The sequence below is a fragment of the Pyrgilauda ruficollis genome, unplaced genomic scaffold, assembly GCF_017590135.1.
Source record: "Pyrgilauda ruficollis isolate IOZ18807 unplaced genomic scaffold, ASM1759013v1 scaffold24, whole genome shotgun sequence".
Classification (NCBI taxonomy): domain Eukaryota; kingdom Metazoa; phylum Chordata; class Aves; order Passeriformes; family Passeridae; genus Pyrgilauda; species Pyrgilauda ruficollis.
In genome coordinates this window covers 11,861,004-11,864,579 of record NW_024523648.1, presented here as the reverse complement: position 1 = coordinate 11,864,579, position 3,576 = coordinate 11,861,004, and the positions used below count along the sequence as shown (strand labels likewise).

At 39.3% G+C, this 3,576-nt stretch overlaps 1 protein-coding gene across 1 annotated transcript; it reads right to left on the bottom strand.

Moving 5' to 3' along the window:
* Positions 1–358: 358 nt before the first annotated feature.
* On the bottom strand, positions 359–2,428 carry GTF2H5 (general transcription factor IIH subunit 5). The gene is made up of 2 exons (XM_041470046.1): positions 2,337–2,428; positions 359–757 (listed from the first exon to the last, which is right to left on the bottom strand). The coding sequence occupies exons 1-2, from the start codon at positions 2,369–2,371 to the stop codon at positions 577–579; spliced, it is 216 nt and encodes a 71-aa protein (XP_041325980.1). The 5' UTR covers positions 2,372–2,428; the 3' UTR covers positions 359–576.
* Between the last annotated feature and the right edge of the window lie 1,148 nt (positions 2,429–3,576).

Genomic DNA, 3,576 nt, shown 5'->3' with positions numbered 1-3,576 from the left:
GGCAAGTAGTATGGGGCATTTGTAACATGTTTTAACAAAAAAACCCCAACCAACACAACAAAACACTCAGACCAACTCTCATCCTGCTGTATAAAACCCATCAACCCATCTGACCATGCCTCCAGCTTAGAGATGTTCCATCAAGCACAGATTCAATAGATATTCTTTACTTTCTATCAGTCACACTATAATCAGATTCAACAACACACAAGAACACAACATGTCAGAAGACTTCATACAGCACTCCAATACAGAAACACTACTCTATTTTTTGGGTCATATCATCTTGCAAGATAAAAACCTAAAGGAAAACCAGAGAGCATGCATCAAAAATTCTCAAGGGAACTCCTCAAGTGTATAATTTTAAGACTTTTAATAAAGATAACACATTCTTTCAAAATGAGAAACAAAATCCAATTCCAGACTGTTTTGTCTATGAAAATGATGCATTTTCTATAGTAGCCACTTCTATGTAGAACTTACATGCCACACTGTTATCTATTAAAACAGTAACAACCCAAACTACTGAAATTCACTGTTCCAAAACTTGCAGTAATCTCATTTCTCTGGTTTTTCTCACTTCTGAGTAATAGGAAATGAGTTCTGGTCCATTAACTCGCCCACTCTCTCCTGGAGGAAGTTGACCAGCTCAGCTAATACAAAGACATGAGTTTCATCCAGGTCTTGTATGATGAACTTCTTTCCCAAAGCATTCGACTCATCCAAGTAGAGCAGAAACTGCTTCATTGCAGGGTCACTGTAGAGACAAACACAGGTCAGACCCCACCTCACAGTTACAGTTGCAAACAGAAGAAACACCATCCAAAGACTTTCCCAAAGGGTTTAAGAAAACTAAAATGAATTTTCACAACTTAAATACAGGTTGTGAAGCTTTAGTAAAAGTCAATTCTTTCCAAGTAGTTTTGGTTACTATAGAGACAAAAATAAAATGGTAATAAAGTCTAATGAGTAGAACCAGCTGCTTGATTAGCAGATAAGTTTCTGTTTGCTGCTGTTAAAGCAGCTTCAAAAACACCCAAACCAAAACTAAAACTCAAAAGTCCAACCCTTAATAAGGCAAGACTGAACTTACATTCCTGATTTCAGCAATAGCCTCATAAAAATATGTTTCCTTAAAGCACCATGATAACCAAAAAAGAGGAGAACACAGATCTCACTCAAAGTACTATAGCACAGACAAAGAGTGCCCATATAAGAATACTACATTTCTCACACTCTAACTGAACAGTCACAATGTCACCTTCTAAATAAAATTTAAATGTTTAAAAGAAAACATTTTGGAAGTACAGAACTGCTTTGTGCAGTTATAGGTTGCAAACATATTAAGAGATTAAATGTACAGCAGAAATCTCACACATCATATAATGCTATACAATGACCCCACAAATCTTGAGTGATGCTTCCTTTAATTTTGGAGGTAGCCAGGGACTTGAGTCTCAGTCCAGAGGTGAGATTATATGAAAATAGGTACATTGCACCTACACCAAAAGCTGGCATTTACCAACTCCAAGCACATTCCTTTCGAATATGATCTACAAACAGCACCACATGTTAGTCTTGCACTGATTCAGTCTAGAGCTGATTAAATAAAAACAAAACAGGAACGGAGAAATGAAAGATTACCTCATCTCCCTCAAGAATCAGTAGAGAAACACTTTGTTCACAAACAACAACAGCAAGAAACTCTGTTTGCAAGCAATACAAAGAACAAGAGGGAGCATCTAATATTTTCAAGGAAAAATGGCCAGGATAACTGGATCACTTGTACTAGGGTAAGTCTACCTGACAAGCATACAGGTAACTTACATATACAGCTAAAATTTTAACTTGTGTACCTTTCAAAATATGTCACAATATTAGGGGACCATCACACATGGTAGAATATAGCTTTGAAACATAATTTCTCATAGTTAATGCTTATTTTAGGTATTTTACATAATTTTCTCTTCTAAATTAAAATAATCTGCAGACTGTTATATATTTTTTTTAAAAAATGGATTTTTGTAACCATGTGACTGCTAACTTTTTTGCCATCATATTTTTTAACCCCATATTCATGTGCAGTTTTCTTTTCTTAGAGGTTAGGCATAAGTGGAAAACAGTCTCTTGAACAGAAAAACGGGAGTTTGGCATTAGGATTATCTACAATTGCCTTTTCCTTCTTCCTCCAAAGGCTGCACTTGTCTCTGCTTGTTCAGCACCACCTTTCCCACAATAATTCCTTTTGTCTGGGCTCTTCAGTTACTTCACTCAGTTCCAGGTCTAAAGAAACACAGCCTTTGACATGAGGAGAGGCAGTAAATGCTGTTACTCACCACTCAACCAGAACACCTTTCAGAACATTCACCATCTTCCCGGCTCCCTTACGAACACTGAAGAGTCGGCAAGAGCAACTCCTTCTAAAGAAACACAGCCTTTGACTTGACGAGGAGAGGCAGTAAATGCTGTTACTCACCACTCAACCAGAACACCTTTCAGAACATTCACCATCTTCCCGGCTCCCTTACGAACACTGAAGAGTCGGCAAGAGCAACTCCTGCTCTGGAACACACTGTGAAAAACAGAGTTCACTCTTTAGAATTTTTAGAGCTTTAATAAAGGATAAAAGGACAAATTTCCAGTGCTGGGGTGCTTTTGGCAAATGGCAAAAGAGCACAGAGGTAGCCTAAAATCATGTTCTCAATATATAGTTACATTGCTGGGGTTACATGCATATTCATTACTTTATACATTATTGAAACATTCCTTTGAGATTTTGATGTTTCTCTTGTTTGGTTTTAACCTCTGACTTGTCTGCAGGACATTCTGTAGGTTAGGTCCATATATTTTATTTCTTTCTGTAGTACTATCCTGTTGTTTCACACTTGCTTACAGCAAAGAATTGATAAATCCTTCCCGGATGCTTATGCTCTGTTTTCTGTCACTGTTATCACTTGCAGTCCACAGATGCAAGAAATAAAATAATTGCTTTACACTATTCTCTGAGTTAGCTACATGGAAGCATTTTAGTCTCTATTTTAACAGTTTGCTAAAGCTTTGCTAAAGTGTGATACATTTATCACGCTATTCACATTTATATGAGCTATACAGTGAATACATAAACAGGTTATAGTATACAAAAGCAGTTAAAGCAAGTATAAATTGTACTGTATCAAAATACTTGCGATGCAAAAAGCTAATCTATAAATACGAAAGCCAATGTTATATTATCATCTATAACAGCACTGGCGATCACAGGAAATCTGAAAGCACAACACGCCCCACACACCCCCAACACACAAACCCAAACAAACAACGCCTCGGTTAAACTCAGAGGCTCTTTACGACAACCCTACTCCCCCCAGGGGAGTTGCTGGCCCGTCGTGCCCGTCACCTCCGCTATGGTCAGAGGAGTTCCCAAGGGATCCGAACCCGCCTTGCACAGAGGGGTTCCCCAAACCTCGGCTCCGGCCCCTCACGCCCGCCGCGTCCCTGCCGGCGGAAGTGCTTCCCCTTCGCCTGCGCATGCGCGCGCGCCACCGGCCCCCGGCAGCGCCCGCGGATTGGCCGGGGCTC

Bases quoted from the DNA above. Each gene is read 5' to 3' on its own strand.
- GTF2H5 (XM_041470046.1), bottom strand. From the start codon at position 2,371: ATGGTGAATGTTCTGAAAGGTGTTCTGGTTGAGTG. The intron at 758-2,336 runs GTGAGTAACAGC...TTGTCTCTACAG, and splicing joins AAAGGTGTTCTGGTTGAGTG to TGACCCTGCAATGAAGCAGT.